Source organism: Guyanagaster necrorhizus (genome assembly GCF_019112545.1).
Source record: "Guyanagaster necrorhizus MCA 3950 unplaced genomic scaffold BT62scaffold_47, whole genome shotgun sequence".
Lineage (NCBI taxonomy): Eukaryota > Fungi > Basidiomycota > Agaricomycetes > Agaricales > Physalacriaceae > Guyanagaster > Guyanagaster necrorhizus.
The window spans coordinates 62,627-81,318 of NW_025064926.1; the positions used below are offsets into that span (position 1 = coordinate 62,627).

General features: G+C 48.0%; 9 protein-coding genes across 9 annotated transcripts; 5 read left to right on the forward strand and 4 right to left on the reverse strand.

Moving 5' to 3' along the window:
- The first annotated feature begins 120 nt into the window (after nucleotides 1–120).
- Nucleotides 121–2,021, forward strand: BT62DRAFT_956800 (uncharacterized protein). Its single transcript, XM_043188388.1, has 11 exons — nucleotides 121–598; nucleotides 652–708; nucleotides 759–777; nucleotides 830–884; nucleotides 937–963; nucleotides 1,015–1,099; nucleotides 1,152–1,232; nucleotides 1,287–1,354; nucleotides 1,406–1,472; nucleotides 1,524–1,618; nucleotides 1,677–2,021. The coding sequence occupies exons 1-11, from the start codon at nucleotides 472–474 to the stop codon at nucleotides 1,983–1,985; spliced, it is 990 nt and encodes a 329-aa protein (XP_043034094.1). The 5' UTR covers nucleotides 121–471; the 3' UTR covers nucleotides 1,986–2,021.
- A 232-nt stretch (nucleotides 2,022–2,253) lies between these two features.
- BT62DRAFT_1012520 (uncharacterized protein) lies at nucleotides 2,254–2,641 on the forward strand (the record flags this gene model as incomplete). Its single annotated transcript, XM_043177942.1, has 2 exons — nucleotides 2,254–2,359; nucleotides 2,400–2,641. 2 exons carry the CDS (start codon nucleotides 2,254–2,256, stop codon nucleotides 2,639–2,641), a joined length of 348 nt encoding a protein of 115 aa, XP_043034095.1.
- Nucleotides 2,642–3,808: 1,167 nt separating this feature from the next.
- On the forward strand, nucleotides 3,809–5,858 carry BT62DRAFT_983064 (aquaporin-like protein; the record flags this gene model as incomplete). The annotated part of the gene is made up of 9 exons (XM_043189741.1): nucleotides 3,809–3,953; nucleotides 4,093–4,152; nucleotides 4,203–4,347; nucleotides 4,398–4,611; nucleotides 4,667–4,761; nucleotides 4,814–4,848; nucleotides 4,911–4,976; nucleotides 5,024–5,125; nucleotides 5,848–5,858. The coding sequence occupies 9 exons, from the start codon at nucleotides 3,809–3,811 to the stop codon at nucleotides 5,856–5,858; spliced, it is 873 nt and encodes a 290-aa protein (XP_043034096.1).
- Nucleotides 5,859–6,813: 955 nt separating this feature from the next.
- BT62DRAFT_577637 (uncharacterized protein) lies at nucleotides 6,814–8,110 on the reverse strand. Its single transcript, XM_043181470.1, has 3 exons — nucleotides 7,433–8,110; nucleotides 7,128–7,382; nucleotides 6,814–7,068 (listed from the first exon to the last, which is right to left on the reverse strand). The coding sequence occupies exons 1-2, from the start codon at nucleotides 7,875–7,877 to the stop codon at nucleotides 7,147–7,149; spliced, it is 681 nt and encodes a 226-aa protein (XP_043034097.1). The 5' UTR covers nucleotides 7,878–8,110; the 3' UTR covers nucleotides 6,814–7,068; nucleotides 7,128–7,146.
- A 1,687-nt stretch (nucleotides 8,111–9,797) lies between these two features.
- On the reverse strand, nucleotides 9,798–10,647 carry BT62DRAFT_577810 (uncharacterized protein). The gene is made up of 3 exons (XM_043181471.1): nucleotides 10,446–10,647; nucleotides 9,942–10,399; nucleotides 9,798–9,881 (listed from the first exon to the last, which is right to left on the reverse strand). Exons 1-2 carry the CDS (start codon nucleotides 10,536–10,538, stop codon nucleotides 9,989–9,991), a joined length of 504 nt encoding a protein of 167 aa, XP_043034098.1. The 5' UTR covers nucleotides 10,539–10,647; the 3' UTR covers nucleotides 9,798–9,881; nucleotides 9,942–9,988.
- A 1,464-nt stretch (nucleotides 10,648–12,111) lies between these two features.
- BT62DRAFT_577833 (peptidyl-prolyl cis-trans isomerase) lies at nucleotides 12,112–12,883 on the forward strand. Its single transcript, XM_043181472.1, has 6 exons — nucleotides 12,112–12,270; nucleotides 12,326–12,383; nucleotides 12,436–12,502; nucleotides 12,569–12,627; nucleotides 12,677–12,732; nucleotides 12,784–12,883. Exons 1-6 carry the CDS (start codon nucleotides 12,268–12,270, stop codon nucleotides 12,865–12,867), a joined length of 327 nt encoding a protein of 108 aa, XP_043034099.1. The 5' UTR covers nucleotides 12,112–12,267; the 3' UTR covers nucleotides 12,868–12,883.
- Nucleotides 12,884–13,585: 702 nt separating this feature from the next.
- On the reverse strand, nucleotides 13,586–15,693 carry BT62DRAFT_577972 (uncharacterized protein). The gene is made up of 13 exons (XM_043181473.1): nucleotides 15,244–15,693; nucleotides 15,183–15,192; nucleotides 14,976–15,128; nucleotides 14,869–14,928; nucleotides 14,784–14,816; nucleotides 14,601–14,732; nucleotides 14,455–14,550; nucleotides 14,363–14,401; nucleotides 14,258–14,305; nucleotides 14,178–14,204; nucleotides 14,091–14,131; nucleotides 14,012–14,037; nucleotides 13,586–13,962 (listed from the first exon to the last, which is right to left on the reverse strand). The coding sequence occupies exons 1-13, from the start codon at nucleotides 15,307–15,309 to the stop codon at nucleotides 13,785–13,787; spliced, it is 909 nt and encodes a 302-aa protein (XP_043034100.1). The 5' UTR covers nucleotides 15,310–15,693; the 3' UTR covers nucleotides 13,586–13,784.
- Nucleotides 15,694–15,775: 82 nt separating this feature from the next.
- BT62DRAFT_923914 (uncharacterized protein) lies at nucleotides 15,776–16,543 on the forward strand (the record flags this gene model as incomplete). The annotated part of the gene is made up of 4 exons (XM_043184562.1): nucleotides 15,776–15,810; nucleotides 15,869–15,872; nucleotides 16,073–16,253; nucleotides 16,290–16,543. The coding sequence occupies 4 exons, from the start codon at nucleotides 15,776–15,778 to the stop codon at nucleotides 16,541–16,543; spliced, it is 474 nt and encodes a 157-aa protein (XP_043034101.1).
- A 588-nt stretch (nucleotides 16,544–17,131) lies between these two features.
- Nucleotides 17,132–18,419, reverse strand: BT62DRAFT_983066 (ras-domain-containing protein; the record flags this gene model as incomplete). The annotated part of the gene is made up of 3 exons (XM_043189742.1): nucleotides 17,132–18,139; nucleotides 18,191–18,304; nucleotides 18,354–18,419. 3 exons carry the CDS (start codon nucleotides 18,417–18,419, stop codon nucleotides 17,132–17,134), a joined length of 1,188 nt encoding a protein of 395 aa, XP_043034102.1.
- Nucleotides 18,420–18,692: the final 273 nt, after the last annotated feature.

Consider the following 18,692-nt stretch of genomic DNA (forward strand, 5'->3'; position numbering starts at 1 on the left):
ACTCCATAACCTTCGAAAAACTTGTTAAGTCAAGACTAAATCAGGAAAGCTCCTTCCTTGCAGCTTTCCCATGATGTTGTGTTCGGTGCCTTTACATATCGCAAATTCGCAATGCACTCACACGCGTCTAGAAGAAGCCAATAGGGATTTCGCTTTTAATGCTGTATATCATCAACAGGTATACAAGCCGTACGACGCTTAGTTTATATGACAGCGACCTCTCTCTCAGAGCCAGTTTTGGTTCGTCAGAGTTCACCACAGTTATATCTCGTCGACATCTTCGAGTGCTTAAACTTGTCACCGAATTCCGAGCCAACTTGGTACCTAGCGGTATCAAACTTCCTCTCCCGGACGCGTTCTGATTGGTTGGTACTGTTCTCAGCGTGTCGCTAAAACCACCTTGGTATCTGCGTGGAACTGCTTAGCAAGCGCGGGTTCGATAAGAAGCACGTCCGTCAGCGTTCACTATCGATGGCGTTCCGTTCTACGGTCTTGGTAGTCATCTTGACTCTCTGTTCTGCGTCAGTTCAAGCACAGACGTATAGTGCGACGTACCTTCCCGATAACGTTCCAGCGACAACCGAAGAAGGGCAGGAAGGTGCGTGAGCTCTTGTTTTGATGCTCCAATCACTTCTAAACTCTCAGTTATAGGAACAAATCAATGCGGAACGTCCTCAAACCAAACATCGCTGTGCCAAAATGTATATGGTACGTGCAATCTGTTGTCTTCTCCGAGCCGTTCACTCAAGTACCCTCAGTCAATTCCGTAACTGACTGGTGTGGTCGCTCCTGCTTCTCTCCCTCGTTCTTTTGCTAATGAACCACAAAGGTGTGTTTTCGGACCTCCGGAGGCAGGGCCGGCATCTACGATCGGCAATACTGAGGTGCGAATCCGAGGTTTAATATTCTGTACCGTCACCGTTACATCCAATTCAGCGCATCGTAATTTCATGGTGCATCAAGGTTCGTCCATCCAATGTCTCAAGCCTTGGATTGCTCATACACTGCTTCTAGGACGGCTACAGTACGCGTCTGATACCAGAAGGAACTATTACAGGAGCGCACTTCGTGAAGACACCCGACTTTGTGCAAGTTACAGGTATAAAAGCGATACTAATTTCATACTTGACATGTCGAACCTGAGCCTTTAGGTGTTGGTGACCTTACGAAATTGAACGTCCCAGAAGGTGATGCTGGCGGGGAGTTGGATCCTCATGGTGCGGATGGAAATGGTATGTTGGGGTTTTATTCGGCGGAAGCTTAAACTCAACCAATGGATCGGTCAGGCAACCCCGTCGGGGGTCTCGTGTTTTCTAGTGCGTTTGGTGAACTTCAACAGATGCATGAATGGACGGTAAGTCCTACACCGACTAAAGGTGATGTTACTTCTCACTCCAACATTAAGAACTTCATATCCTCCGAGATGTTCTGCATTCGTGCATGTGTACCGGGCGACATGGCTCCTACGTGGTGTACGCTATTTAGCCTCCGTATATATACTTCATTGTCATTTTATTTTACAGGCCAGCACATCTACGACGTTCTCGGGTGTCAATGGAACATGCCTGCAAACTACTCCGCAGGTACCTTTGAAGACTGTGAAGGGGATAGTGGAGAGGTGAGGGCATTTTTCAAAATTACTTGCGAATGAAAGTTTATTGATCTTGGCTTTGTAGCCGATGGGGGTATATGGAACTTCTACATTCTTCCAGGGCGAGCCGGTGACTCCGCCGGCACATGTTGCTCCATCTTCTTCTTTGTGTACTGCTGTGAACACAATTAGCGTCGCCTTGGCAACGAGTTCTGCTAGTATTACTGGTAGTAGCTCTGAGACAGGTGGACGCTCGAGTTCCACAGGCACAAGTGCAGGGATGCCAACAGCGAATAGCGCGGTTGTTCATGGGAAGATAATTGAGGGATGGGGACCGCTTATCCTTTCAATGTTTCTCCTGCTTTTGAGTAGCTTATATGTATACAACCTGTGAAACTGATGAAATGGACTACGTATACCGACAGTTTCCACACGGGGTACCACACATTCACGAATCCCGCTGGGGGAATGCTCGAGATCTCGCATTGTTTTCGCACATGTTTCTCATCACCACCCTGACAACCCCTTGTTCCATTTCTAGGACCTGAGTTTCGGAGGGTTGTGGTCCTCTTTATTGTCATAGATAACAAGCATGTGATGCATAGCCAATAACATAGGTTAGATGGTCATGGCAATATCTCTTCATTTTCCCCAAAACGTCGATGCGCGAGCAAGAAATTGATAGGAACGGCTTGCACTCATACAAGACAGAGTCTACCAAGCACTGCTTCGTTTCCAAAGGAAAGAAGGTGCTACCAAACTACGCCAGTAATTGTTGTATTTGTAACGGCTTGAATACTTATTGTAGAGAGTTCGTCGCATCGTCTACGGAACGAGCTCGGCTTTGCGGTCCTCCTACCATGCATCGTTTTCATCTCCGCGTACGGTATCGCCTTCATTCCTGCAAACAACACAAAAATAATCCAGGTACTGAAAATCTGGACCCGTGACTTTGTTACCCGCTTTACATTCTCTGCGATGATTCAGAAGCGTTACAAATATCCGCTTCCCGCTGGCTTTACGATGGCAGGACTGAGTATCCCACGATGAACGTTCCTTTTGCTGCCGTTAGCTCTATTTCAAGTACTCTCACATACTTTACCTTTATTTAGCAGAGACAGAGACTTGAAGAATGTTTGAGCATAAAATTCCTGCTTCTATCCCGGTGACTCTGGAGGAAAATCATAATCCTGAGTGTTCGGGTGCAGGTGTTCTTCGCCCATTGGACACTCTGCATTGCTGAAATGGCCAAATAACGTATGAATTCCAGCTTTTCCGTCGACAACTCTTCTTTTCATATCTACGATATTCTCGGATGTTTGCCTTTTAGAAGACTACGAAAGGAATGTTGAACAGGTAAGGATATCTCCCAATTGGTAGCAGAGAATGCCGATAAGCCCTGGTTTCCTAGCCAATGGGTGTTTATGAAACTTCTATATTTTCCCAGGCGATGCTGTGATTCCAGAGGCGCATATAGCACCGTCTTCTTCTTTGTGCGCTGTGAGCACATTTGGCATCTCCTTTTACACGCTTAAAGTTCGCTAATATTACTGGTAGTAGTTCCGAGACGGTCTTCCACAGGCACAAGCGCCAGGGCCAGTGCATTTATCAACCGATACTGGCGCAATTTTCCATCGGAAGTTGATTGTGGGCGCTGCTTATCCTTTTTCTATGTCTTTGTCTTCCGAGTAGCATTCATGTGTACCACATGTCACATATGAAATCAGCTACTTAAGCTACTTAGCCAAAGAGCCTACTACGACATGCCAGATGCTCATGATGAAGTGCTCATGACCATCTCGCACCATCTCGCAATCTTTGTATGCGACAGGTTACTCGTCCACCAGCGGATCTATGACACTTGATCTCATCTTTTGCGGTGAAGACGTTGATTGCCTAGCTCAGATCAATTAGCACATGAATTACCGGGAACACAATATCTTCGTTCACTGCTAGCATCCGAGTCCATGATGGTTCCTGGAATTTTTCTATCGAACACCACGATGGAAAACAGGCTAATCATCACCTTCTGGATAGTTCCTACTTACTGTAGATGATCGATTACCCCAAGATCAGATATAAGACATGTCACGCATGGGTCGTTACGTTCCTCACGTTGCGGCCAATCAAGTCCCATGATCGTGTCTGCTTTCGCATACATAAAGGAAGCAGATGGGTTCGTAAAATAACATTCTTTCCTCACTCAAACTCCCCAGCATGACGATCCATGGTCCGGGCACTGCTAACCCCAACGTCGTACACTTGGCTGACTTCCAACCCCCCGCAAAAATATTCACGATATGGGAGCGACACCGACATGCTAAAGCCCGTTGGCTCGCAGAGTGCTTTGCCGAGTTTGTCAGTCTTTTTTGCTCACTTGGGGGTCATACGGAACGCTTACCTCTCAATGATTGTTAGCTGGGCGTATTCTTCTTCTGTTATGCAGGTTAGTGTCTTCAACACATAGACCTTGTGCGCCTGATGCTGACTGCTGTATGCAGGTGTTGGTTCAACGGCGCCGTGGGTGGTCGGAAATGCTATCGGAGAAACAGGGCTTTCCTGTAGGTTACCAACTGATAGATTATATTCTCCGTCGTCACCTTGTCATTAGCAATTTTTCAGATCGGAGTAGCCTATGCTTCTGGGATAGTCTTCGCCATCTGCTTCTGCAGTGGAACATCCGGTGGACATTTCAATCCTAGCGTTACCATCGCCTGCTGTCTGTTCAAAGACTTCCCGAAGATGAAAGGCCTCAGGTCCGTACTCCGACCTCGAACGATGGGCTCCATTAATTTTGATTGCGTAGATATATCGTGGCACAGATCCTCGGAGGATACGTCGCATGCCTATTGATCTATGTCCAATACAAGCACCTGCTTGACGAGGCAGAGGGAGCCATGATGCTGGCTGGAACTTTTTCCGAGTTACAGTTTACGCCTAGGGCCCCCGCGGGAATTTTTGGATTGTATCTTCTGCCGGGAGCGAAGATGGGCCAGGTCTTCCTCAACGAGTTTGTAGCTGTATGTCCTTCTCCGCGTCATCGTTCAGAAATATGAACTCGAATCGGTTTCCTAGGATGTTATGTTAGCCATTGTGATATGGGGCTCTATTGATCCGACCAACATTCTGGTACCCCCGCAGGCAAAGCCATACGTGATCGCTTTGGGATAGTGAGCGCGCGACTCCTCGTCCCTCCTTGTCCAAGCTGATTAAGTCTGATAGCGCCGTGGCGATATGGGGATTTTCTTTTCCCGGACGTAAGGGTCGATGTTGTCATCTGAACAGGACCAAGGCTGATCGCAACGATTTTGCAATATAGTGGCAGCAAATGCTGCGCGTGACGTAGGGGGGAGGTTAGCAGCACTGACCATTTACGGACGCAAAGGTGCGTCCAAAGTCTTGGAGGCAAACAGAAAACTGAAAGGATTTCAGCTTCCGGGGGCTCATACGCTGCTCTCGCTGCCCTAACGAATGTCCCAGCAACGGTGGTTGGAGTGCTCCTGTATGAGCTGTTTTTGGCAGACTCACAGAGAGGTTCGTCCATCCTTGTGTCGAGGTCTGGGCTGAAGGCTGATTACGTCTAGTGATTCCCCAATCCTCGATGGAATACATCAGAGTACACAAGAATCATGGATGTCTCCACGATCACAATCCTGATCATAGAAATTCACCGCCTTGGTCGGAGAGCGAGAAGAATGCGATAGCTGAAGCTTGAGGCTTAAAATGTTGTAAGATATATTCGATTGCATTATGCTATAATCACTTTGGACGCCTTCGAAGTGGGATGACCTAGCTGCCGACTTCAGTAAGAGGTTGACCACGTCTGAGTATTCACCACTGAAAAGGCTGTGAGCACGTACGCTTATGGGTAAAGGTGTGCATCACAAAGGATATCATCAGGATCCAGGGTGCTGTTGCTATGAGAAAGACTACCTCATTCATGCATCTAGCAGCCATAGAACAACTAGGCAGCGAAGATAACTGCTTCGACTAATACGGATGCCACAATCAGCATGGATTTTTAGAGGAAATGCCAAGCGTACCTTGATAAATAGAGATAGGAAAGATAAGTATCAGGCAATCATTTTCAACGACTCACGAGACGGGTTAAATAGCTGTTCACGGCTCCAAGCCAGACTATTCTGCCTGCCTGCTTCGCTTCCAAAGGAAAGAAAGAGTCAATAATAGCGCTCTTGATCCCTGCACCTGTGGCTCCGTGCCGCCTCCCACGTGGTGCTATCAACGCCGGAGCGAAGCGGCCCGATGACTTCCAACCATTCTTTGCACTTCAACATTGCCGAGTATTCCAAGAACATTCGAGTTTTGACTGTCAGGCTTCCACTTTTTTTCGACAGGCTATGTCGATATATGCAGAGGCTTCAAGATATTTTACTGCAAGCAGCACATAATCTCTCAGCATGGCATTTTGTGCTAGCTCGTTGTGGCATCTGGGCTAGTTAATTCGTACCTCCTGGGGACCTACGAAAGTCTTTCTTGTTACGATCTGCTCTTTTTAAAATGATAGCAGATCTAAGCAGTGGCCAGTTCTGACTTCAGCGACATCCCATGGCCGCCCCAGCTGCTCTGCCTACTCTTGCTTCTATATTTATCTTCAGTGCTCTCGAATGATCTTCCATTCGAACTTACGACGGCAAAGCGATGTCAGGATCAGCTGAATGTTCTACCTTCCAGAAGACTGTGAGAGTTGACTATTTCGGAACCTTCCAGGCGCCCGTGGACCCTGAAAATATCAGGCCGTGACTGCATATGTGTCTCGTGTCCCCCTCCCTTGAGCCGCCGGGATGCCCTGGTGCCATATTATTCTCCTCGAATTCGGCTATGTCGAGTTTTATGCTTTCTTGACCACCTGAAAGCATCCTAATCCTCCAAAACGTGTTCGGAACTGATTGAGCGTCGTGGGATCGCCATAAACTTTTGAGGACCTCCATATCATCCAGTGATAAATTGCCGACTCCCGTTATATTGCCTGTCTGTGATTATCTCCATGTAAGTTGTTCTTTCCCTCTCACTCTCTGACTGCCTGCCGACAACGAAAGGGCAGGAGGCGTGGTCCTGCGTACCAGCACATGCGACCATTTTGTTATATTTGACACATCGGCACATCGAGAAACATCGCATGGAGGATACTGTTAGATAAAACCGACCGCGAGGGATGTCCTTTTTGGCAAGAAATTATCGTTCTTGCTTACTCCGACTTTTCGAGGAATGTTGAGTAGAGATACAAGGGTGTAATTGGACAGCGTATGGTGTATATATATAGGAAGTTGTGGGTAAGGAGACGTGGATGTGACATCAGTATAAACATGTACATGCGTGAAACAGCTCCGAGTCCGGTAGTAATAATGATAATGTGAATAGACAAATGATTAGGTCATGAGGTTGAAAATCGAAATCCTGAATGCGAATCTCAAGGCCGCCGTATCAGGAACGACGTTTTGGATGGGAAATTAGAAACCCTATCAATTGCAAAGATCCAGTGAGTCCCGGAGCTTCAGCACATGGTAGTCTCGCTTACCAGTGACACTGAATGATCATCACTGGCATTGCGCCGAGTATAGAATCTCCTGCTTTCCATCAATACTCGTAGCCATATACGAGATCTCCTGAGAGAACAGCTGCCTAGGCGCGATCGTGATCAAAACCCCCAGTTCGAGAGACGTGGACAGAGCGCGCAAGATGACCGAAGGATCCTTTTCCATGAACCTCCAATACGGCGTATTCATCACAGACCTGTGGACCTGAACCTGTGCCATAGTCATAGGTTGGCCCTCTGGCGCGTACTCAATATCAAAAACGAATTAGCGAGAAGAGACAACACACCCGTCTGCCATTGACTCGACGGCAGGGCTATCCGCCATGTGAAGAGCTGCTCTTGGACTGCGCAGAACGAGAAAGTCACGGCACAGCCCCCACTAGAGGTAGGAAACTCCTGGCGGAATTCGTATGACTGATAGGATGCTGGCGAGGAAGGACACGAGGAAGGCATGAGGCGGAGGAACGGGAACCAGGAGGGCATGCTGGAGAGGTCGCCAGCTTGGAGATTATTCCGCAGTCGAACTTTGAGCCAGTGCTGGTCGCTCTCTGGAAGACAGTTCCAGTCAGGCGGAGAGAACGAACGAGGGATAGGGAATGAACGGGAAGGAGGGATATCGAATACCTTCCTGGAGGGAGAGTGTGCTGACGGACATGAGGGAGCCTGAGCCCTTCGGAGATAGTATGAAGAGTCTATGAGCAGACACTGGCCGTGAGTGAGGTAGGTAGGCATTGACTAAGTATAGCTGGACAGCAGATGGAGCACCAAGGATAAGGGAGGAGGGCGGACTAATGGTTGTATCTGTATCGTGGTAGTCCAGCCTCGTGCCATGCATCCCTTTATATCACCCACTTAATGAAAGCAAGAACAATAAGAACAAGAAGAACGCAGTCGGGGTCGGCTACAATCGTGACTATTTGCTCTTGTACTTGACAAAAGGGTGTCTGGCGGGTGTAGAATAGTCATGAAAGAATCACATCACCGCCTCGAAGCGTCTTGTTCTACGACGGATACAGAAAGAAGAAGATCATGATGGGCGTTATCGAAGACGTACCTTCCAATTTAGGTGGTGCGATAGTGCTGGTCTCCGACCCTCGACCACTAATGACACTTCATTAAAACCGTCACTGGACCCGCTCTGACTTCTCTCCTGTATATCAGGTTTTCCAGAAATCGGTTGCGATCCAAATGCCCTTGTAGAAGAAATCCATTGTTTCTGGTCCGAGGAACGAAGTTCACAGGCGTCACCGCAATGTTGCTGTTACCGGCAGGTGGGAAACTGGACCCACTGTCACAAATTGAGCGGATCTCGGATTCTGGCTGTATTGATCATGTTCAGGTCTGTTGGCAGGGTTGCATGATGTTTCTTCAATTGTTTACGTTGCCAATTCGAAAATCAAGGCCAACCGAGAGTGGTACGCGACTCGGATGCAGTATTCGTCAAGTCCGCAATTTTCCGCTCAAGTGCGACGCGGTCACGGATTCCGTTCGACTCAAGTGTAGATCATCTCATCCCTGATTGTCCTGTTTCACGCGACCGGGTTCGTTGACGATGAATGAAGAGTTTGAAGTCCTGATACGTTTGATCATACAGATCGATAGAAAGGTCTACTTGCCTATCACTTATTCGCACCCTAGATACGCGATATTAACTGACGTTGCACGTGTCAGTTGCAACCTTTCGGTCGAGAAAACCGAGTAGTGTGCCGTGTGGGACTTTGCACCCCACTGTACTCGTGCCCCATGACACGAAATCTCAGCTACTCGTCCATCTCAATCATTGGTCAAGTATCAGAATCAGCTCGACCAGTGCGAGCGGGCCCGGGTTTTTTTGATTCAAGATCCGTTCATTTGAAATGAGTTAGGTTGGTGCACATCCTTGTGATTGTTGTCTTGGAAGAAGTCAGACAAAATAACTTGAGATAGAGCGGACACCTTGCAAACACTGCCTAAAGATTGACACAGTATATAACCTGTTGACGAGAAACAATTACCTCCACTCTCTTTAGCAGCAAATGAAGACATTTCCCATGAACTCATGGAATGGTTAGTCTTATTTTCGTACCCCATGGTGGATAGAACGGACCATGCGCTCGATATGTGTATGCGCCATGCCACTTATCTGCGAGTTCCAATCGCTTTGTTATAACATGGGGATAGCACCTTCTCCATGGGGCGTCTGGAAGTCGTTTCAAACGGAAGATCATCAGAATCTTTCGGGTACGGTAAACCATCGGTAAATTGGGAAGCTTGCGAATTCTGTGAATATGTCTATCCAAATGTTAAATCTCATGCACGTGAACACAGATGGAAATCCACAAGATTTGGATGAATACAATTCCAGAGCCTCGGAGGAAAACCCATGCAAGCGTGAGAGGAATGGTAGCTATTTAAGACTCTTAGACCACGTTAGGCCTGTCCAATACTACGAGGTTCCGCATGTGGACACCTTTCGATATCAAACTGACTCTGCATAACGTGAGCCACTAAGCGTCGCGGATAGTAATCACAACACTTACAGCAATTCCTTAAGTACTGTCGGAGTCATTTAACAAAGCTTCATAACAAAATGAATGGTTGTCAACGGTACTTCTTCCGATGGGAACCTCTCGACAAGGCCGCCTCCTCGATACCATGATCATCAGTCTCTTCTTCCTCTTCCCCTTCGGTCTCTTCTTGTGCTCAGCCGCCTCCTTTAGTTGGTTCTGCGGCTAGCCGTCCATCCTTGTCCACTATCTGATGAAACACCATTACATCTTCATTGTCAATAGGCCACTTCTCCCAGTTTCTTCTCACAATAGATTTCAGCCGCTGTAATAGCTCCGCATCGTATTAAACGATCATCAAAATGATTTTAGTCGCACGGCCTGCGCGCCCGGGATGTAATCCTTAGATCTCGCTGGGATGTCGAACTTTATGATTACGTCCACGAGAGAGACAGGGTTCCCTGAAAAAGTCAGTACTTCTGCTAGGACCACGTAAATGGCGAAACGTACCGAGTAGCGACCTCCCTTGCAACTATAATCTTCATCATCGCTTTTGAACTTGGTCAATGCGTCCTGACTCCTTGCCAGGTGATCGTGTGAAGGCACCGCAGCAAATCGCGGGGGACGCAATGTGCTACTAAGCCTAGGAGAGATAGCAAGGATGCTCATGGAATTGCCATATAGTTGATCCAGTACACCAAAAAGACATTGGCATGAATCAGACGATATAGCAGGTAGCAGTGAAGGAGAGTAGGGACTAATCGGTATCTGTGGGAGGTATAAGATAAGCTCTCGAGAGAAGAACAAGACACACAATGTGGAGGTTTCTATGGTCGGACAAGGTGCGGTCTGGACACCTTGATTCGCAGAAAACAAGTATGCTCCTTTGGTACAGCTTTAAGGACATCGATCGTCGAGGTGTGTACCAAAGTCCAAATCCAGTGGACGGTCTGCTTCATCTAGCACCTACGAAGTCAATACTAGTCAAGATTTTAACCTTCTGTTGAGACCCGTAGCAACGTCGATATACAGTCAAGGCGGCGGCCTGCACTGTCCAAGTCAGCCAACAATGACCGCCCAGCGAACCCTGATGGCTGCGCCGAAGGCATCGGACTGCTCCCAGATTTAATGTTCCAGTTCATGAGTAAGAAAATGCACGCGCAAAGAGAACCTGCGCAGTTTCCCAATGCCGTAATAGTGATGAGTGATGACTTTAGCACGTGCCGAGCCAGGGCACATCCCCAACCCTGTTTGCTTATCTAATAGTTGCTACTACGTGCTTATCGCTACTCCATTTATTCCAGGTTCATATTCTGACGTGACGCCGTAACCCTTTCAGCCAGGTCCGGAAGTTTTATAATGCTGATTTCTTAAGGTTCCTATAGACGATGCCTTGGCCACTTCGCTGTGGACGCGAACTTTCGAACATTGGCATTCGAAGCCCTGCTCGTGGAATACTGAGTATTGAGGAGGTCTGGAGTTGAACGATGTCGGAAGCAGGTCTGGTATACGCAAAAGGGCGTGTCCATCTTCTCAACGCTAAAGGCTACAACTACCTCTGAATGTGCCAAAGTTTCTATGCAAGAACATATTTGTGTGAAAGTAGCGCATGTGTATACGTCAGCAATAAAGGTAAGCTTCATCTTTTGTCTGCGGCTATCAAAGATGAATTCAGTTTATAGTCGATTTGCAAAGATAACCGGGAGCGATGCCTACTATTGCGCCGTGGTGTGCGACGTTGATTATCTCAACACGACGTCCCTGTGCATACACCGCCTGTGGAATATGGTCTGCTGATTTCTTGCGGGAAACCCTTTTGCCTGACGGAAATTGACCTCGTCGACCCGCCTCGTATGACATCTGAGATGAGGACGTTACTTTCGTCGTCCCTTTTTGTAGTGGCACTGAGAACATCCTCGGCCTTTTCGGATTCAAAGGAATTTTACGTCTTGACTTCCCCAGAAATCGGAACACCTATGTCCTGCGATGGAGTTCCTTCGTCTGAAATTCGGTGGTAGATGGCGAACAAGGCCCTTCACATGTTCCACCCATGACATACACGGTTCTCCGAACACCCTTCTATTAGGCGGTTGTGGTCAAGGTGCGGGCGTAAACGGTTCCTCTGACTTGCAATTCAGGGCTTGCAATGGCAGTGTATACCTTATCCCCGTTTTCCCCCCGCATCTTGAAGGGTCAATCTAAGCTGCACAACTGCTACCGAACGGACCCTAATCTTATCGGCATCCCCTCTCCTTGTATACACGGGGCGCCTTATATCCCGCACCACCCCGCAGCGCTAATCAAGCCACGAAGACCAGTCTGACCAGAACGTCGTCAGACACGTCCTGCAATATTTTACGCTTTGGAATAGTGGTCGATAGCGCGTTATTTTGAAGACGGTTTTTACGCAAAAGGACTTATCTTTATCTTTCTATCCGGCCGCTGTCAGAATACATCAACAGGACCTTCTCCCTCGAATGTACCCCATATCTTGCCCCTGATTGAGCGACAAAAAGCTCGATCGATTACTCGGATCACGATCCGCACTCCGCGTGTATAAGAATACTGCGCACCCTGTCTCGCTACTATCTTCCCACCACCTCTCTTTGTCCTCGTCGCTGGAATATTGTCGAATTATGGTACGCCCTATGTTCCCCGGGCTTTTGGGACTCCCTGAATGACGTTACGCTGCAGGGTGTTCTTATCGAGACTCTGGCCCCCGGTGACGGTAAAAGCTTCCCCCAAAAAGGCGGTGAGACTCTTTCCCCATATCTGCTTCTACCCAAGTCCAATATTGTCTCCAGACAGAGTGACAATGCATTATGTGGGTACTCTCAAGGACGGTTCAAAGTTTGATTCGAGCCGGGATCGGTACGCATTCACTGATATATAAATCGTCTATAACCAACTCATCATCATGCATTCTACATACGGCAGAGGACACCCTTTCGTCACGGAGATTGGTGTGGGAAAGGTGATCAAGGGATGGGATGAGGGTATGTCCATCCACCTATGGAGACGCGATATTAATCTCCATTGGTATAGCTGTGCCTCAACTATCCCTTGGACAAAAAGCCATCCTTGTGGCATCAGCTGACTATGTACGTCTTTCTCATTATTGCAAGTCTTAAAGCTCACCTGAATCATCCTAGGCCTATGGTTCTCGCGGGTTTCCACCCGTAATACCTCCAAATTCAACTCTCACGTTTGAAGTCGAGCTTTTGAAGATTAACTGAAAATCGCTCCGCGGATATGTTTCCTTTGGGCTTTAGGGTTCGGGCGGTTGCCCGTCTGTGTTTACCATCACTAGATTGTCGTGTTTTCTGATCGTTGTATTTGTCTGTAACTTGGTATATGAATGTGGCACGGACTTGTTACGCTTAAATCTCCACTTACTATTTTGGACGTTTCCCTGGGGCGCATGGCGCGGCAATCGACTTAGCGTTGATGTCAATGTTGTCATTTTGTTGATTACCGGTCCACGCTATTGGTAACACAGAGTGTAGGAAAGTTTCGTTGCCCTGAAGAGCAATTCAACAGGTAAATTAGGAGTATTAATGCAAGCAGGAGTAATGCATCCTGGGCTAATAGACTGTACTTAATACTTATTCACCATGACTCGGATAAATGCCGCGTATCACAGGTCACGCCGCGTATCAGGGTGATCGAGCTGTCGCTAACCGAGTTTATACCAGTTCTTGCGCAACACCGTGTTTGTTGAATATTCCACGTTTCCCCCCATCGATGACCGTACTTTGAGATCGACATCGGCCTCAGTAATGACGGTTCCATCATGTCGGACACCGTTAACGGCAAGCTTTAATAACTGTAGGGTATCGCAGGAACATCACTGTCGCACCTTAAGTTCAAGCAAATCTTGTGGTTATTTGACGCGCGCGGCCTTGTAACCCTTTTGTGGTGGCAATCTCCTTCATAAATAACAAACATGCCAAGGCTGAAGTAGACTTGTTACCGAATCTATCACAAATGAACAGCAGGGCCTAGCCAGCGAGGCACCCGAACACTTGGGTAGCAGGACATCCGAAGCATTCTGGGCCACTGTCAACATCTAATATCGGTAACACTTTTGTGACTGTGAAGTCCTGTTTCATGATCATAACGCCATTCCAATTTGTGCGTCGCCATCCCCATTTTAAACGCTGTCGGAGTATACTCTGGTCGTCTGTGTCACCCACACCCCCACGCTCGTGCAATCGTCAGAGGATCGTGTCTCCAGGCACATCATCTGGTCGATCTCTGTCCGTTTGCCCTGTGCCCGTATGTCTAATACGACTCGGCTTGTAAGGAGTGCGTGAATAACACGCTCGGCACTACGATGATCAGAACAGTGGTTCTACGCGGAGGACATACGCCACGTACGACGACAGAAGATGAACAAGGTCACGCTAGCGATGGCCTTTGGTTAACCAGAGTCCTAAACATGGAACAAAACACGGACCGGTAGACTAAGAATCATTGCGACGTTGATAACAGATATAACTGTGGGGCCATTAATCGCTTAGCGTCGATGAGGTGTAAAACCCACCGAACAGGTATGCATAATACATCACACCTGGAAATATAGCGTTGTCAGTGGCACAGACATTGCAGATGATGTGGACATACCATCTCGAAATACCACATTAAACAGTGCCGAATCCCCGCCTGTCTTATCTTTACAGGGGAGCCACCCATAAGAAAAAGTACAACGAAGAAAACGTGCATTCTTACAGGCTCTCACGCCCGCTACGAGCATCAAAAGCAGCATCCCTATTGACTCTCATCAGACCTATTCTGGCGCACTGCTGATAGATGGAACTTGCCAGTATCGTAGATCATCAGGCACGTCCAACACAAATATAGTATGTCATCACTCGTAGTCACAAAGCAACCTAGGCTTGGGAGAGGTGCTGGGCCGACTGCGAAGGTCAATCGAGAGTGCGGAGGGAAACGAAGATTAATAGCGTACACTTCATAGACTTGAGAAATACACCCATCATGGCAAAATTTGGCGCCCAGCATAGCAGAAAAAACACAGGAAGACCGAATGTTAGTTTTTTGTTGCATTCCCAGACGGCCCAGACGCGAGCCGTGAGGATCACTGCAGAATGTGACATTAGGCTACGTCCAAAAGCTCTTGTGGAGAGCTTGCCTTCTGAGATAGCGATTCCGGTGGTGAACATCCCTGAGAACGCGTGAAGCATTGGTGACTTTTTTGAGGGCAGGAAATAACTCACAACCACTCATGCTGTGACTGATCTGACAATAGCGTATACTGAGTTCTGGGGCGAATTGATCTGGGTGAAGGTTATGGTAGTACTTGTTTAGGAAAGAAAACACACACGGTAGAGGACGAGGAAGGCGGTATCGAAAAAGGGTAGATACCGCTGCACGATGTAAAATAGCTTCAGAAGACTCCAAGGAGCACACCACACCAGGTCGACTTCCAGTGAGAGCGTGAGAGTGTAATCATATAAGAGCAGCGCGACGCTTGATACTAGAAGAAGTGATATTTGAGTGTCTCGCCAGGCGCATTCACTGAGATATCCACCGTCCATATACTGAGCATGACATTAGACAATGAGCGGACCGCGAGCAACAAAGCGACGCACCCCAACGAGCCTCGTGTGCTGGAATGCAGTCTCGATGGACTCAAGACTTCCGTTCGTGGAGTCCATGAGAAGGGAGGATAAAGGAGCAGGATTGGAGAGGCACGGTTGTCTTTATGTATTTGGGGAGATCAAAATACCCAAGTACCAAATGTGATAGATGATGCATCTGTGGAGCTCGATGATCGGAACCATGGGTACGGTCCCGCTAATGCGATTTAGCCAGAGCGAGTCGATTCAGGGAGTCTCACAGCGGAGAGCACGACAATAGAATTATTGCAGACAGTGGTGAAGCGATCTGATCCAATCAGTGGAGCGCTTTGATAGAGTACCTTGTCTACCAGTTGAGACGAAGATATATATTCGAACATTATAGTTGCTTGAATGAAGATGGTTGAAGGTGCTGGTCTAGACATAATGTGACTATTCGCATGAGCATTGCATATTGCAGATTATGAGAGAAGGATAGAAAGAAAAGGTTTTCAGAAATGACAGGAAGACAGATAAAGAGACACTGCAACATTCCAGGGCATTGATGGACGTTGGGACCGTGATGCAAACAGAACCCCGGTGACTTTGGGTCCGTCTTAGAAAACTCAACTGCTTTACTATCTTGATCCCGACGAAGGGAGGTAAGTATAAGTATCAAGCCATCGTTAAGAAGACAATTTCTTTATCACTCACCTCGATAGATGACTACGATCAGATTTGAGGCACCAGCCCTTAAGAAAGAAACGTGGCACTAAGTCGACACGATTTCCTATCTTCATCGATTACTTGTTGATACCTTGTATGGCTGATACACTACGGACTCACCGTGCCTTTTTTCAAGCTCGGCGGTTACTTCATCCCATTCGACGTCGCGAAAAAATGGGTAATCGAGGACGTGGAATTACAAGCTGCTCTGGATATGGAACTCACGGGGCAAACGGTTGATGCCCTTTTGGAGAAGAAGCAGAAAGCGCATCTCTTCAACGCTTACGGGTTGGATGTCGCCGCTGTTCGGAAGGTTTGTATGTTGTCCTCGAGTGTGATGCTTCGTATATCAGCTACATCTGCGAGGACGATACTTCTCCAATACAGCTGGGAAGATGAGGAGGACGTAGGAAAAGTACAGGACTGCACATGTATCCCAGAAGGTGGAACAAGGGAAGGTTATCATGCGAAAGTATGGTTGGCGGCTGAGATGAAGCGATTTGATGTGGAGATCAGATGGAGCACGGCAGCCGATGTGAACACAGAGAGGGCGAGTAAAGTAGAGAGAAAGCTACCAGAGGGTTGTTATTCATGGCGTTTGGCTTGAACTCAGGCCACTAGTCACGTCCCTGACATGTCTTCTTGGCCACACGTACCACCGAAGTCCCGATTCCCGTGCCTCATATGAGTCCGATTAGATAGATATTCGCTCGAAAGTTGCTTCCCGGTAATCTTCCGGCATCTCTTCGATTCAGGGCGCCCGGAACGGCGTTGTGCAATCCGACTTTGGCCTCGGAGTCATAATCTTCCTCCCTTTCTCATCTCTGCATATAGCGGTTGTCAAAGACCTGACGAACGAATTCCATTCAGCGATCGTCTTCGTGTCTTCAGGAAGGAGGTCGTTGCTTATTTGCATGCTGCTCCCGTTGATGTACTTATCGGCGAGACTGGGGCGAAGTATGACGACGAACAGTCCCAGAGAATCGAATAGTGATACGCCGTTACAAACGATGAGGAAGGTGAGAAATATTGAGCGAACGGGCCATTCCATATCCGCGATGTTTGTTTCCATACAGTGCAGCAGGTAAATGAAATCCGGTTCTATAGTCATATATTGGATAAGAATAAGCGAAGGATTCGTAGCTGTGTGCAACTGAATGATAAATAGATGAGAATGAAAACTCCTGTAGTGAAGTCATGAACCACAGCAATCTCCCCATCTTGAATGGCCGCTCCTATCCGTCCCTCTCTCCAATCCCAGCCGAATGGTATCTGCCGCACTAGCATCGCGGATACGCAGCCGCCGAGCCTCTATCCGCTCGTCATATTCCCATCGTGAGACCACACGCCGAGCAATATATTCAAACACGTCCGAAACACCATCACCAGTCTTAGCAGATGTGTAAAAGAGCTTCGGCCCTCGATCCGGCACGGACGCCACGGACGGCTCCGGTGTCGTATTCATCGTCGTCGATGAAGACTGTTCCAGGGCAAACAAACTGGGCGTCATGGTAACAACACTCGTGCTGCTTTCGCTCCCTGTAGACAGGTTCGTCAATCGCCGGGGGCGTTGCACTGAAGCTTGTGGGGATGACTGGTTGGACGGTGGTTCTGGTGACGAGCGCGCGGATTGGTACACATCAAAGAGGGACGAGGAAGGCGTGTGGTAGACAGTAAGTGTCGTGTGGGTTGTCGTCATCGTGCCGCCATAGAAACGAGAAGAAGAGAGTGAGCGACTCTTGGTGATTCGACCGTTAGGAGAATGTGAGGGCGAAGAGCGCTGGTGAGAGTGTATGGAACGCGGGGAGGAAGGAGGATGGTAATACATAGGACGTTCTGTCACTTGAGAAGAAGATAATTCGACACCACCATCCGCCTCGGCGTCGTCTTCTACGACGTCGAGGTTAATTGGTGTCTCTGGCCGCGACGTTGAGGGAATCAGCTTTTCAATGAAACATTGAGCTTCATCTCTAGTGACCGCAGGCTCTCCATTGGCAAGATCCATCTTATTCCCAACCACGACGCAGCAAAAGTCTTCCGCGTCCTCTTCTGCCAAGGGTGCGCCCTCACGGAATTCTTGCCACCATTTTTTCAGTGCATCCATCGTCTGAGAGGCGTTTACGTCGAACATAAGTAGTACCGCATCTGCCCCACGAAAGAATGCTGTCGAAAGACTACTAAAGCGCTCCTGACCGGCTGTATCCTATTGGACATTCAGCATTGTTTACCGCAAAACATTGATAATTCGACGCACCCATATCTGAAGAGTCACATATTCACCGTTCTTCGTAGGATGAGGAACTGTCTTGGTGATAAAATCGGTGCCAATAGTAGCCCGGTAACTATTCGAAAATCGACCAGAAATATACTGTTTGTAAAGTTAGGCATACTGTTACACGAATATTGTAAGTGCGCACCTGAGTACGAAGACTAGTCTTGCCTACGCCGGAAGCACCGATGACGACAAGCTTGACTGTAAGCATTCCGTGGTCGCTGCAGGGGTCATGGAGGAATCAGGCAAAGGAAATTGAAATAGTGCAATCATATCATTTGTGACACTGTCACAAAAATGCTTGTGAGTGCTTGGCAAAACCGTTGCGGGCCGAAGAACCTGAGACCGTTGTAAAGGCGGATTCCAAGGGTAGAGAGCATTTTCGCAGGCCTCTGCACGGCTCTCGAGGTAATTCACAATCTCTGTCAACACAGAGATACAGAGCTCTGCTTGTCCATGAAGAGGGGCTGCTAGCACTATCACT

Coding starts and splice junctions, on each gene's coding strand:
- BT62DRAFT_956800 (XM_043188388.1), top strand. CDS start 472: ATGGCGTTCCGTTCTACGGTCTTGGTAGTCATCTTGACTCTCTGTTCT. Junction 1,355..1,405: donor AACAGATGCATGAATGGACG/GTAAGTCCTACA, acceptor TCCAACATTAAG/AACTTCATATCCTCCGAGAT. Junction 1,473..1,523: donor CGACATGGCTCCTACGTGGT/GTACGCTATTTA, acceptor TTTATTTTACAG/GCCAGCACATCTACGACGTT.
- BT62DRAFT_577637 (XM_043181470.1), bottom strand. CDS start 7,877: ATGCCTACCTACCTCACTCACGGCCAGTGTCTGCTCATAGACTCTTCA. Junction 7,383..7,432: donor GTCGAGTCAATGGCAGACGG/GTGTGTTGTCTC, acceptor AGTACGCGCCAG/AGGGCCAACCTATGACTATG.
- BT62DRAFT_577810 (XM_043181471.1), bottom strand. CDS start 10,538: ATGTCCTTAAAGCTGTACCAAAGGAGCATACTTGTTTTCTGCGAATCA. Junction 10,400..10,445: donor ACCATAGAAACCTCCACATT/GTGTGTCTTGTT, acceptor TACCTCCCACAG/ATACCGATTAGTCCCTACTC.
- BT62DRAFT_577833 (XM_043181472.1), top strand. Junction 12,384..12,435: donor AAGCTTCCCCCAAAAAGGCG/GTGAGACTCTTT, acceptor TATTGTCTCCAG/ACAGAGTGACAATGCATTAT. Junction 12,733..12,783: donor TTGTGGCATCAGCTGACTAT/GTACGTCTTTCT, acceptor GAATCATCCTAG/GCCTATGGTTCTCGCGGGTT.
- BT62DRAFT_577972 (XM_043181473.1), bottom strand. CDS start 15,309: ATGGACTCCACGAACGGAAGTCTTGAGTCCATCGAGACTGCATTCCAG. Junction 14,551..14,600: donor ATTTCTCAAGTCTATGAAGT/GTACGCTATTAA, acceptor TGACCTTCGCAG/TCGGCCCAGCACCTCTCCCA. Junction 14,306..14,362: donor CGTAGCGGGCGTGAGAGCCT/GTAAGAATGCAC, acceptor TCCCCTGTAAAG/ATAAGACAGGCGGGGATTCG.